Source organism: Lolium rigidum, chromosome 6 (assembly GCF_022539505.1).
Source record: "Lolium rigidum isolate FL_2022 chromosome 6, APGP_CSIRO_Lrig_0.1, whole genome shotgun sequence".
NCBI classification, from domain to species: Eukaryota; Viridiplantae; Streptophyta; class Magnoliopsida; order Poales; family Poaceae; genus Lolium; species Lolium rigidum.
This window is the reverse complement of record NC_061513.1, coordinates 315830552-315843835: the sequence shown is the minus strand read 5'-3', so window position 1 is coordinate 315843835 and position 13284 is coordinate 315830552. Positions and strand designations below refer to the sequence as shown.

General features: G+C 43.5%; 1 protein-coding gene and 1 pseudogene across 1 annotated transcript; one reads left to right on the top strand and one right to left on the bottom strand.

The window, feature by feature from the left end:
• Positions 1 to 2540: 2540 nt before the first annotated feature.
• Positions 2541 to 4407, bottom strand: LOC124664642 (2-methyl-6-phytyl-1,4-hydroquinone methyltransferase 2, chloroplastic-like). Its single transcript, XM_047202112.1, has 3 exons — positions 3944 to 4407; positions 3052 to 3358; positions 2541 to 2696 (listed from the first exon to the last, which is right to left on the bottom strand). Exons 1-3 carry the CDS (start codon positions 4405 to 4407, stop codon positions 2541 to 2543), a joined length of 927 nt encoding a protein of 308 aa, XP_047058068.1.
• Positions 4408 to 8302: 3895 nt separating this feature from the next.
• On the top strand, positions 8303 to 11455 carry LOC124666154 (annotated as a pseudogene).
• Positions 11456 to 13284: the final 1829 nt, after the last annotated feature.

Genomic DNA, 13284 nt, shown 5'->3' with positions numbered 1-13284 from the left:
GAAATATTTGTATTGTAATCGTGCACATTTGATATATGTATTGAACTTCAATATTTACAATGAATTTATCTTGTATATTATTCATTACTTCATTATGCAAAGGTTTTCCACATTTTGGAGGGCGCAATTTTTTTTTTTGACGCTACATGCGTATCAACTCGTACACAAATTGTCAGATCTTTATTTGCCGGTTCATTGAGTGGCGGGGAGGATTGCCAGAGCTGTATGTCTTGAAGTAGTAAATAGTAGCACCGAATATAGAATTTGTCACAAGTATTGTACTGTATGATTTTTTTATCACCCCTGTTAAGTTTGCCATCTTCACCATGACTCCATGCATGTACATGTTTACACTTTACAGTCCTGCTCTGTTGATCTGAAAGGGTCTCGTCTCTCTTGTGGAGCCTAATATTGACATACCCCATTGATCTATTTTTTAGTACTCAAACCCCCATAATTATTTTTAATGATCTTCTATTTTTTAGAACAGTTTATGACCGTCTACTGCATCCTGTCCCGTAATTGTTCGAAGGTTCATGAAAAGTGGGCTAAAAGCTAGAAGTGCTGTCACGATGTAGTTTTTTTCGAGTTCCGTAAGTAATCCTAAAGCGATGAAAAAAGGAAGTAATATGTATGAAAACACCGGATGATCGTAGGCCGATGGAAACAAAAAGGCAATGTGTCAGTAGCACTAGCTGCAGTACCCGGAGTGAGGACAACTCGCGCCGGTTAAAAGGTGTGTGTAGCATCGGTACAGAATAGCCTAGAGGCGTACCTCCGTCCGCTGGCAAAGGGTGGATGGTACACTACCAATAGGCTATTATGTACCAGTGCCACATTTTTTTTAAGTAAAGGGAATATATTAATATCAAAATATACCAATTACACCCAGCCTCTGCAACAACGCAACACCCTAATGGTAGTACAGATGCAAACAACCAAAAAAGATAAAAGGAAACTAAGAAAGAAAAGTCCCGGTATAGTATCTCATGCCTAGCAACAATAATACATCCACCCCTAGACAACACCTGAAATACAGATTCTCCAAAAGCGACACCTCCAAGAAGGGAACAGTGCACCAGCGCCGTCGCCGCCCGATCAAAGATCTTTAGGTTTTCACCCTGAAGATAGTCCCCGCTCTCAAAATAATGCCTCCAACAAGGTCATTGCCAGGCACAACCAGTTAAGGCCATACCTTGGGTTTTCCCTGAAAGATAGGATCGTGAACTTCGCATGTGCTGCCACCCTCACTTTCATACCACTGCTGGGAATCCCAGAACACCAAGCAAGTTCCTCAACATCGCGGAGACTTGAACCTTCTTTAGATAATCGCCCAATCCCGCCTTCATGAAATATGACATGTTCGAACTCGGTTTCCCGGAACAGGAAGGATCGAGGATCGATCCATGAAATATGAGCGCGGTGTGCGCGTCGTGATGAGACGAGCGAGTGGCAGCGGAGGAGGAGTACGCGGGTACAATTCCTCTTCCCACTCTCTTATCAATTGGTGAAACAACTTAGTTTATAAGGTGGTGTAACTTCCTCCCATCTTTGACGTGTAACTAAACTTAGCACCCACCTCTTGCCACTCATGTGCAACCTGTGACATGGGCTAGAATACTTTTGGGCTGCCACCCATTTTGGGCTTTGAGATTTAGTCACATTCTGAAATCCTATATAGGCCACCATAAACAGGTCTAATATTTCAACAACATGATCAAAGATGTTGTCGTTGCATTCAGATTTTTTTTCTAGATAGAGTTACCATTATAAACAATCGATACTCCGTAGAACTTTGATGCCTTCATAACAACTATAGAGGTCGCGCAACCTGAAATGATTACACATTCAGTGTATAATTTATGTGGTTTTAGACATTGCTATGGTACGCAAATCTAGTGAGTGATGTTCAAGCATTACGATCAACTAAAGATGATAATATTCCATAAAGTTAGTATAAGATAATAACGCACCACAAAGTAAGTATCATGCAAGTCTTACATGAGTGGAGTGGCATGTTAAGTGGTAAGTTATCTAACATGCATGTAATCTGACAAGTAGTGACTGAAATTCAATTAGGGACGAGCAAAGTTATCAAAATATGCCAATGTTGGGGTCTAATTTCAATGTTTTTGCAACACCATGAATCAGGTTAATGGTTGGAGAGAGACACAAGATTTTTACTTGTATGTTGCATTTACACACTTTGTGTCGATTTGTTTGCATGCATGTGTCGAGAGAGTTTGGGAGGATGTTGTGTAATGCAACACCGCAACATGTTTTTTCCTGTAATAAATAGAACCACCCTTTTATTTATAGAGATGGCCTTCTTGTGGGGTTAAAGCAATTGGCCACCTTCTTGGACTACAAGTCCAATAGATAATGAAAAATACGGAGATTTCCCTTCTAGGAAAATTCTGTGTATATTACATCCATAAATACACAACATGAAATATAAAAGGTATTAAGAGTGCCTTGCATAGATGAGGCTAAGTCGGACATAGACTCTTCTCTCCTTCTGGCGGCTCTATTCCCCTTCCTTAGATCGGCATGCCACGGGGCACAATCTTGTCCTTTATCCACATGTAAATAGGCACCAGAAAGAAGTAGGTAGCACATATCGTCCCTATGAGGAAGCGGACGAAGACAAGGATAGGATTTCCATGCTTGCTGATGTCCTCGGCCTTTGGACCAAGCTGCAGGGAGGAAATGTTGAAAGCTGCCTATTATTTCCATATAGTATATGATACTCTTCCTTTACCATTGCTACTTAATATATTTCTTTATATGTAGGACATAATGGGAAGTGACAAGATGTGAGGTTAAAAAAAGTTAAAGAACAAATTGCTCAGGTCTTCCTATGTTGGTATAAGAAACAAAGTAGCTACAACCATTAATTAGCAAAGACATGCAAGTGGAAATGAACACGTTTCGGTAACCCATGGTAAATAAGCCCATTGAACAAAACATCCAAATGTGTAGGGAGAGATGAACATTTGAATTTTCTTTGAGAGAATGCATCTGCAGTGGAACCTTCAAAAAAAAGTGTACCTGTAAAGGGGAGTCTCCGCTTTCTGTCTTGATACCGGTGACAGAGCATCCTATGACCAGGCCATGCCTACGAACACCACGATACCATTTTGGCCCAATTCTCTTGAGTTCAACATCCTTGAACCCTGCTCTCTCGAACCATTCAATATACTCTTGTTCCGTTGGAAACAACATCCACATATCAGCGAAGAAGCGGGATAACCAAAATGTTGGGCGTACAGGGCCAATGATGCAAGCTAGGCCACCAGTACTCAATACCCTGTAGGCTTCCTTGATCCCCCGCTGTGGATCGGGCCAATACTCGATGCTGGAGTGGAGGCCAGACCAAAAGCAAAGGATTCTCAATCGTGGAATCAACATAAGAAACAACTCATCGAAGAGGAGATACTGCTACTACCACTATTGATATGCCCTTATGGGCTTCTTTTATAGCTACAATCGTCATGGTTCTTCGGTACACATTTCTATAACTGAATTGTTGAATTTTTTGCTATATTCTTTTGAGATTATGGATATATGATGTCTAAATTTTTGGAAGATGCTACACTATAACCATGTTATGGCTTCCTTAGCGTCTGGAAGATGCTACACTATAACCATGTTTTGTATACCTTTGCAAAGTTTAGGTTGGGCTGCAGGACAAAAACATAATTTTGGCTTATTTTACGTACACCTAAAATTTGTTTTTTTGACTAGCCCAAAATATAGCGTACTTTCTAGCGGAACTTGTGGCACAAGTACTATATGTGTATGTGTAATTGTATATATTTTTCCGGAACGTTTTGATACCCATATGCGTTTTCCATTTTTCGAAAAAACGAGAGCACTGTGGTACGTGCAAGTGCAGCAAACAGTTTCGGCCTTATATAAACCGGAAGAGGGAGGAACAAGCCTGCCAGCGGAGACGTAGCGGTCGAACGTGTCAGCCAGGAAGGGAAGGTCCTCGGCGTCGCCCTCCATGATTTTGACGCCCTTGAGAGCCTTCTTCTGCCTGGCCTTGTCGAGCTGGTGCGGCGACTGGTCGATCAGCGTGACGTTCTCCGGGTCGACGTGCCTGACGATGCCCAGCGTGGTGAACCCTGTGCCACCGCCGACGTCGACGACCTTGAGGTTCGGCCTGCGGAGATCGGCGTGCTCGTCCATGGCAACGTCGCGCATGTCCTCGGTATACTGGCCCGGGTTGAAGACGTGGTCATAGCCGATGGAGATGAAGCGGTAGAACCACAATGCCTCCCTCTTGTGCTGGATGAGCCGAAGCGCTGACGAGGAGGCCTTGGAGGAGCCTAGTCCCGCTGGCGCTGGGGCATCCACGGGGGCTCTGCCTGTCCCGGCGCTAGACACGTTGGTGGAAGCCATGGCTGTTGCAGCGGATGATGTCTTGGAGTGACGAGCGAGCACGAGGTATTTATACAGCCAGATTGCTATAGAATGGTTAAGACAGTCAACATTTGGCTACATAGGACTAGCTAGGACGTTCCTAGTGCTACCTAGGACTGCCCAACTACCAGCTTTGGTGCCGACACAGCTGCATTTTTTTTTTGAAACGATATCCACCGTGCTGCGTCTATTCTGCCCAACTACCAGTTTTCTTTTCCTTCTTTAGTTGTGTGCATCTGTATTACTAATAAGGTGTGTTGTTGCAGAGGCTATGTGCAATCGGTATATTTCGATATTAATATATTTCCTTTATAAAAAAAATCTACTCTACCCACCGTCAACCCGGTAACCGCTGCCCCTTCTCCAAGTACTCATCGATGCAGCAAGTAATTAGGCCATTTGTTTTGCTGTTTGTAATGAGGTCCAACAAGCTGATCTGTTGATCCTGAACCAAAGTTCACCGTCCCAACCATACACCAATTCTATGGCGGAAATTTATTCAATTGTGTATAGCGTATTTGCAACGCATGGTAATTTACAGGGGATACGCAGCTTTCAGAGGTACTCCTACTATGGCGTTACAGAATTACTACAAATAACTCTGCTTTTATTTCGAAAGAAACATGTAACCATATGGAGTGAATAATCTCCTACGGCTACATGGTCACTCGATCTATGTCACAAATAGTACGTAGATGTCGTTTTAGATAGGCATGTCTCAACTAAAACTATTAAAACTTCAATTACAATTTTTTCGAATATTTAGGTTAGAACTTGTAAATCCGACGACTAGATTTTCCTACTTACAATACATTTAATTTTCTGGGAATATTTTTATACTTACACACATGGGTTTGGGTATTTCTGTCACCCTCCGTTTTGATTTGAAATTCGAACAAAACAAATAAAGAAAAAGGAATCCTAGCTATAGTCTATCCATCTTTGTCTTCTCAGATAACCATTACGGGCGTCTTTTGGCTCTTTTTTTTCTGACAAAGAGCACATATTAATATCACAGAGATACCAATTACACCAGCGTCGGCAACAACGCACTGGCCTAGCAGCATTACGGATGCACACAACCCCAAAAAGAAAGAAGATTACCACAAAAGAAAAGTCCCGCTACAGAGATCTAATCGTTTAAAACAGCAAGACTAACACCACCAAAACAACACCATAATTTCAGCTTTTCCAAAAGCGACGCCTCCAAGAAGGTAACAATGCACAAGCGTTGTCGTCGTCCGATCATAAATCTTAGGTTTTCACTCTGAAGAAAAGTCCTCACTCTCAAAACAATGCCTTCAACAAGGACATTGCTAGGCACAACCAATTAAGGCCAGATCTTAGATTTTTACCATGAAATTAAGACTTTGAACGTCTCCTGTACCGTCGCCCCCTCTCGCATGCCACTGCTCCAAGTCACAGATCACCAAGCCGAATCCTCATCGGCACCAAGACTCAAGTCACCGTTGCAAGACCTCAGATCTCGGCTTCCATATCATTCTCCGCCTGCACCATGGAACGAGAACGTGTTTCATGATAATAACCGCCAGCAGAGCTTCGAAGCGCTCCCTCTGAAACCAAACTGCGAGAAAAAACATGAGTGCGCACGACCAAATTCCACCCGATCCGGCAATCTCCAGGCTTGATTCGCCCAATGGAGCGTCGGCGGAGCCTTCCGGAACACGACTCATCCGCCAGATCGATGAGGACATGCACAGGCAAATCAGCATCTTAGCGCGATAAGAAGTCTTAGGACCACCGCCATTATTCACAAGACTAGTAGGTCCCCACACCGCTGGTCGACTCCGATGCAGTAAAGGAAGAAGAGGAAGAAAAGGGGATCCAGATTGCTATAGAATGGTTAAGACAGTCAACATTTGGCTACATAGGACTAGCTAGGACGTTCCTAGTGCTACCTAGGACTGCCCAACTACCAGCTTTGGTGCCGACACAGCTGCATTTTTTTTTTGAAACGATATCCACCGTGCTGCGTCTATTCTGCCCAACTACCAGTTTTCTTTTCCTTCTTTAGTTGTGTGCATCTGTATTACTAATAAGGTGTGTTGTTGCAGAGGCTATGTGCAATCGGTATATTTCGATATTAATATATTTCCTTTATAAAAAAAATCTACTCTACCCACCGTCAACCCGGTAACCGCTGCCCCTTCTCCAAGTACTCATCGATGCAGCAAGTAATTAGGCCATTTGTTTCGCTGTTTGTAATGAGGTCCAACAAGCTGATCTGTTGATCTGTAGTAGTTTGTAGCATGTTCTAGCTATATATTGTAACTAGAATATTTGTATATTTTTTCCTAGCTTATGTAGTGTTCTCTAGAATACTATAGTTCTGTGTAGAGCTAAGGAGTGAAGGCTCATGCAGCCTATAAATAGAGGTCTAGCCTCTACATATGTACCCATACTATGTACTACCAACCTATCAATAAAGAGAACTTTGTATTCTTGTTTTAGATCTTGGATTAGATCTTGTGTGTTGAGAGTTTGAACTAAACTCTTGATAGCGCCGCCCCTAGAGCGATATCTAGGTTACGCCCCTAGAGCGATATCTAGCGCGGCACGTTGAAGCGGTTTCTTCAACACTTGTGATGTCCACATTGTAGCAACACGGTGGAGCTGTTCCTCCACAACCTTGTGTTGCTTCAGTTATCCCCCACTTATTCTTAAAAATATGTTTGGTTCTAGAGTATCGAGCGAGTTTAATCTTCGCTTATTCCTATTTTTTTCTCAAATCTTAGTATATTTTTCTTAATGCACAATACTCTACCCTACCTAGTGGATTGGGGATGGGGTTTTGTAGAGATTGAGTGACGGTAGGAGATCAACTAATACTTTAGAGTATTATCCGCACTAATCCAAAAAAAAAAAACCTAGTACCAAACAAGGCCTAACTAACTGCAGAGATGAATACACGAATCTCACTAGATTTGAACTCGGGCATTGTAGATTTGGAACTAATTATACACTCAAGTACAAATTGGCAAAAAGAAACTGAAACTGAAGTAGTACTACAGTGAAACAAGAGGCTGAAACAATTACTCCATTACTGACAGTAAATATGTTCAACGTTTCTATCACTGGGCTCGGAAATTTCGCACGTGCATTGTACCAAACCGAAAGCCATCAACAGCGTACAGAACTACAGATAGGTAGGAAAGGGATCGCTCGGAGGTGGGTGCTGTGGTGAGCGACGTCAAGAAGCTAGCCACAGATTCCATGAGTTGCTCTTTCAAACATTATGGTCGTAATCTGAATGTAGCGGCACATGTCTTAGCTTGGAGCAGTGAGCCAAATTCTTGTACTAAGTTTTTTGTTGATGTTATCCCAGACTCTATCAGAGATGTACTCTGTAACGATGTTGCTTAATCAATAAATTGCCGACATTCTCAAGAGAAAAAAAACTAGAGATAGCATCAACAGCAGAATTACATTCCACGGTAAGGAGAGGTTACAGCGCTACAAGAACTCACTCAACATCAAAACACATCGGAGAGTACAGAATACACCTACCGTGTTCGCCGTTTTCCTCGAAAGGGAAATATGTGTACAGACGTACCATCCCCCAGTGGAGATCAGACACCAGTGAGAATCATTTCTCAAGGAACAAAATGGTGGGCGCCGTTTTGCCCATCCAAATCCTCATACTCAGCCACCGTTGCTGACATATAGTCTGATACCTCTGGTTCAACAGTCTGCAAGGTTTGACATAGTATATAACCAATGATTATGCCAAGTTGTCAAAAAAAAGGACAAATTGTAAATCATGTCTTGGACGCCACTGCTACTCAGCAACCAAACCAAATAAATATATGGAGTAGGCAACTGCTACTCGGAAACCAAATCAAGAGGAACGGCAATGGGGGTCATGGCCATGAGCTTGCTATGCTCACTTCTCGCCGTCCTTATGATCGCCGTGGTGAGCGCCGGCGACGAGGCTGCACTGCTTGCTTTCAAAGCACAGCTCAGCAATGGCGGCTCGCTGTCCTCTTGGAACAGCAGTGCCGACTTCTGCAGCTGGGAAGGCGTGACATGCAGCAGCCAGAGGCCCGCACGAGTGGTGGAGCTGAGCTTGAATGGCAGCGGCCTCGCAGGAGCACTCTCCCCAGCCCTTGGGAACCTCACGTTCCTGCGGAAGCTCGACCTGAGCTACAACTGGCTCCACGGGGAGATTCCTGCGAGCCTCGGTTGCCTCCGCCGCCTGCAGAGGCTCGACTTGTACGACAACTCCTTCTCCGGCACGTTACCCGTCAACCTGAGCTCCTGCATCAGCTTGACCAATATGGGATTGCACGACAACAAGCTTGGCGGGCGCATCCCAGCTGAGCTCGGCCAAAAGCTCATGTCCCTGTCAACACTCTGGCTGAGTAACAATAGCTTCACAGGGCCAATCCCAGCATCACTTGCTAATCTCTCCTCTGTACGAAACCTTGATCTCTCCACTAACCAGCTCGTGGGCTCAATCCCGCCAGCTGATCTTGGCAGCATCCGGCTATTCGATGTCTCGAGCAACAATCTCACCGGTACGATTCCACCTTCTCTCTACAACTGGTCATCCTTGGAAATATTTGGGGTAGCGACCAATATGCTGCATGGGAGCATTCCCAGTGATATCGGCCAGAAGTTCCCTAAGATGAAAGTTCTTGGCCTTGATGGGAATCACCTCACAGGCACCATCCCTTCCTCAATATCAAATCTATCTTATCTCACATATCTTCATCTCAACAGAAATAGATTTAGTGGATATGTGCCTCCCGCTTTGGGGAGGCTTGAAGCTCTCCAAACTCTGGATTTGACTGAGAATAAGCTCGAAGCAAATGATAAAAAGGGGTGGGAATTCGTCACTTCTTTGGCTAACTGTAGCCAGCTGCAGACCTTGGCACTCGGTGGCTACTCTTTTGGGGGACAGATACCTGCTTCCATTACAAACCTCTCAACGACTCTCCAGAAGCTATACATAATGGAGAGTAAGGTCTCTGGGGGTGTTCCTAGCGACATAGGCAATTTGGTTGGTCTTGACACGCTTGCTATAGAAAAGACTTACATATCCGGAGTTATTCCAGACAGCATTGGCAAGCTAGAAAACTTGGTCGAGCTATCCTTTGCTTACAACAGTTTGTCAGGCCTCATACCATCATCACTAGGAAATCTTTCGCAGCTGAATAGGCTTTATGCATACTATGGAAACTTGGAGGGACCAATTCCGGCAAGCCTGGGGGAGTTGAAAAACCTTTTTGTACTTGACTTGTCAACAAATTACCAACTTAACGGTTCAATTCCCAAAGAAATTTTCAAGTTACCTAGCCTTTCTTGGTATTTGGACTTGTCATACAATTCCTTTACTGGATCTCTTCCTAATGAAGTTGGTAGCTTAGCAAACCTAAACCAACTGATTCTATCAGGAAACCTACCTGACAGTATTCAGAACTGCATTGTGTTGGAATGGCTTTTGTTAGACAATAACTCCTTTGGGGGAAGCATACCTAATATAAAGGGACTCGGTAAACTTAACCTGACCATGAATAAGTTCTCTGGTAATATCCCTGATGCCCTTGGTAGTATTGGAAACCTGCAGGAACTATACCTAGCACACAACGACTTGTCAGGATCAATCCCGGCAGTTCTACAAAATTTGACATCATTGACCAAATTGGATGTATCCTTCAACAATTTGCAAGGCGAGGTGCCAGATGGAGGCATTTTCAGAAACATCAATTCTACAGCAGTTGCTGGCAATATCAATCTGTGTGGTGGTACACCTAAACTTCACTTGGCTCCATGCTCCACAAGCACCTTGAGCAAGAATAAGAGGAAGATACCAAAGTCTCTTGTAGTTTCTCTAGCAACAACTGGAGCAATAATGTTGTTACTTTCAGTTATTCTTCTTGTTTGGATACTTCGCAAGAAGCTCAAAGAAAGCAAGAAAACAATAGTCCAAGATTCAGTCGCTGAGGACCATTACGAGAGGACACCATATCATGCATTGTTGAGAGGAACTAACGGATTCTCAGATGAGAACTTGCTCGGGAGAGGAAGTTACGGTGCAGTTTTCAAGTGTATTTTGGCCAATGAGGAAAGAACATTGGCTGTCAAGGTGTTTAACCTTGGTCAATCCAGATATTCCAAGAGTTTTGAGGCTGAATGTGAGGCCATGAGGAGGATACGACACCGTTATCTCATAAAGATCATTACGTCTTGTTCAAGTGTTAACCACCAAGGTCAAGAGTTCAAGGCACTGGTTTTTGAGTTCATGCCCAATGGCAATCTGGATGGTTGGCTTCACCCAAAATCTGAAGAGCCAAGTCCAAACAACACACTCAGCCTTGTCCAGAGGCTTGAGATTGCTGTCAATATTGTGGATGCGGTAGAATATCTCCACAACTACTGTCAACCATTGCTAATCCATTGTGATCTTAAGCCAAGCAACATTCTTCTTGCTGACGACATGAGTGCCCGAGTTGGAGACTTTGGCATATCAAGGATTATTCAAGAAAATACGAGTGAGACGATGCAAAATTCATATAGCTCAATTGGAATTAGAGGTTCCATAGGCTATGTTGCTCCAGGTAACTGAAATTCTTCTAGTTTCATCTTTATAATGTTCACACAAATATGTCATGCTTACCAAAAAAATGTTGCATATTTGTAGAGTATGGAGAAGGCTCTGCGGTCTCAACTCCTGGTGATATTTACAGTCTTGGCATATTGCTTCTTGAGATGTTTACCGGAAGGAGCCCAACAGACAGCGCATTCAGAGATTCATTAGGTCTGCACAAGTTTGCCGAGGATGCTCTTCCAGACAGAACCTTTGAGATAGCTGACCCAACAATCTGGCTGCACGGAGAACAACATGATAATGTTACTAGTAGGATTCAGGAATGCTTGGTTTCCATCTTCAGGCTTGGCATATCCTGCTCAAAGAAACAGCCTCGAGACCGAAAATTGACAAGAGATGCAGCGGCAGAGATGCATGCAATCAGAGATGCCTACATCGCATTTGTTGCTAGCTCATAGTGGAACACGGAGCAGAAAAAAAGCAGCAGCGACTCAAACCATTCAGCGCGGCATTGAACAAGCTGGTACAAGACATGATCCTGCAACAATAAAATTCATATGTATCATTTCAGTTAACCATTTACTCACTTCTACAATGATGTTTCTCTACGACCGTATCAGATAAATGTAAAACAGAAAACCGTGGTTTTCTACAATAGCACTATAGCAAGTTCTAGAGATTTCAGATATCAAATGGTACAAAAAAAAAATCCTGGGAATGGAACGGAAATTGACCTGAATTCTTCACATGGAATCCACTAGCAACAAATGGATATTCTAGATAATGCTATTAGAAAGCACAACAACATAGATCATACTCCCTTCTGCCCAAAATATGTTGCATATAAGCTTTGGTCAAAGTCAAACTTAGTAAAGTTTAATCATCTATATTGATAAAAATATAAACATATACAACAAAATAATAATATTTTAAGAATTGTTATGAAATATATTTTCATATTATATCCATTTGGCATGGTAGATCTTTGTATTATTATCTATATTCTTGGTAGTTTGCACAGTTTGACTTGCACGAAAACTTATGCACAACATAAAATGGGCAGGAGGGAGTAGATGTACGCAGGCTGACAGAAAAACTCCCACTGACTAGAAATGCACCCGTGCTATCCATATATGTCAGGAAACAATTTCCAAAAGCATCTGTACCCATCATGTTAATTCCCAGAACACTAACAGATACTACAAGGTAACCAGAGTCCCAACAGAAATTACCACCAAGGAACTACCTAAGAGGATGCGAACTTGGTGTCCTCAGAGACTGCGTGCTCGGCAGAGGTCTGGATCTAATGGGAGAGGAGGTAGAGAGGCGGGCGCGGCGGAGGAGGGAGAGAAGAAGCCGTTGGACTCCATGGGAAAAGCTGGGGAAGAGTGGTGTTAGAGGTTGGAGAAAGAGAAGGGGCAGGTGTTTCCTGATATCGTCATGCTCTCTATTACAGGCTTCTTTCGGGCGTGGCCGTACCACTCCCTGAACAGCAAAAACCGGCAATAGCAAAATCTTCAAGGTATTCTGGCAAAATTGTCACCTAGAGACAAAGTGGAATAACCACTGGGCTTGAGATCACTAAACAGTTTGAACAATAACAGTGGTAAACAATCTTGTTAAAATGTCGATCTATGAGCCAGTGAGACAGAATATTTTTACCTGTGAAAGATTCCTGGTCACCCAATGTTGTTAGGTACTGCATATGACTTTGCGAAGAGAAAAAACATTAAGGGCAACCAACCGCGATTGCATCAGTAACGGGATACTGTTACTCCATTGCCCTTTGTTGACTACAAACATTTGCCAAAATTACTCCATGAAACAGTAGCTAGTTGTGTGCTACGACATACACCGTTAACTTCTTGACACAGCAAATCTTTCCAGATTGCACAAATCGTGCAGTGAAAGCTTTAGCGAAAATGTGATAAATTCAGAGGTCAGATATATCTAAGCTATCTCTACAGAAGCAGCTGCAGCAACTACACTAGTACTGTAATCACGAGCTCACAGCTAACTCTAGGAGATGACGAGTCGAGTAGTCGACAGGAGGTAACAAGTAGTACTGATGTATACATTACTAATGTCGCCAACAGAACTAAATCGTAAATGGTTCACCTGGACCATGGCTGAGGAATCTCAGAAGTTGGGGAAGGAGAGGCCGGAGTGGATGCGGCGGAGGGCGATCCAGACACACCAGGCGCCCGGGCGTCGCCTGTGCTGAGTTCGCCGCATCGGTGGCCACCGCAGCGGCCGCAGGGGCTCTAGCGTGGGCGGGGAACATG

Bases quoted from the DNA above. Each gene is read 5' to 3' on its own strand.
- LOC124664642 (XM_047202112.1), bottom strand. From the start codon at position 4,407: ATGGCTTCCACCAACGTGTCTAGCGCCGGGACAGGCAGAGCCCCCGTG. The intron at 3,359-3,943 runs GCTTGTTCCTCC...CCTCCACTCCAG, and splicing joins CGCTACGTCTCCGCTGGCAG to CATCGAGTATTGGCCCGATC. The intron at 2,697-3,051 runs GTACACTTTTTT...TCCTCCCTGCAG, and splicing joins GCGGAGACTCCCCTTTACAG to CTTGGTCCAAAGGCCGAGGA.